Below are 848 nucleotides of genomic sequence, written 5' to 3' on the forward strand. Positions count from 1 at the left end.
CCGTGCCGTCCGTGCGGCGGGCAGAGGGTGCGGCGGGCAGGGGGGCCGCTGCTGCCTCCCGGGGCCAGCGCCGTGCTGCGCTCCCCCTGTGCTCCCCCCTGCGCTCCCCGCCTCGCTGCCTGTGCTCGGCTTCACCGCTGCCTCCACGCTCGGGCATGGGGACAAGGCAGTGCTGCCTGCCAGGTAATGCTGGCTTTGAAGGGCGGCTGCATCTAATCAGATCTAGGCAGCATTAGATGGCCAGGGCTTAGGAGGGATTTTATGGGGAATACAGTGAACATGCCTGGAAGTGCCCAACCAGCTGCAGCCCGCTGTGAGCCTTGTCTATCACACCACAGGACACCTTCCTTCATCCACACAATCCTGTGGCAGGGGTGCAACAGGAGACCCCACCCCATCACCCTGCCTGCCCCTTTCCCAGTGCTGTGGGCAGGGGCTTCACTTCCTGCCTGCTCGGCATCTGCCAAGCCCTGATGGTGCATGTGGATGGGCAGGGACAGGCCTTTCAGCTCCCCAGCCTGAGAGCTGAATTATGCCTGGCACAGCACTCATGCTGGAGGCTGGCATGATGCTACAGTTGGACATCACATAGTGACTCTTGCCCTGCTTCCTGTTCACTTCTGGAGTTCACTAGTGCCCTCTTGCCCATGGCCTCCACAGGCACCTACTTTTCTTGCAGTCAGGATCAGCGTGGATCTTGCGGACTAACAGCCCATGCTTGTAAGTGGCAATGCTGGAGTCCTGGGAAAAGTCCAGAAAGGGGTTACTGCAGCTGCTGATGCGCTTGATGGACTTCGGGTTGGGATCTGCCAGCTCTGAGAGGGACTTTCTCAGCTCCTGCTCCTCTC

At 60.7% G+C, this 848-nt stretch overlaps 1 protein-coding gene across 1 annotated transcript in view; it reads right to left on the reverse strand.

Moving 5' to 3' along the window:
• PSD (pleckstrin and Sec7 domain containing) overlaps positions 1-848 on the reverse strand; it is a gene marked incomplete at its 5' end in the record, with an annotated part of 34,745 nt that overhangs the window by 4,451 nt on the left and 29,446 nt on the right. Inside the window, one exon of the mRNA XM_017725937.1 lies at positions 669-847. Coding sequence (XP_017581426.1) covers positions 669-847 — 179 coding nt within the window. The remainder of the gene's footprint in view (positions 1-668; position 848) is intronic.

Source organism: Corvus brachyrhynchos, unplaced genomic scaffold, assembly GCF_000691975.1.
Source record: "Corvus brachyrhynchos isolate BGI_N302 unplaced genomic scaffold, ASM69197v1 scaffold61, whole genome shotgun sequence".
NCBI lineage: Eukaryota > Metazoa > Chordata > Aves > Passeriformes > Corvidae > Corvus > Corvus brachyrhynchos.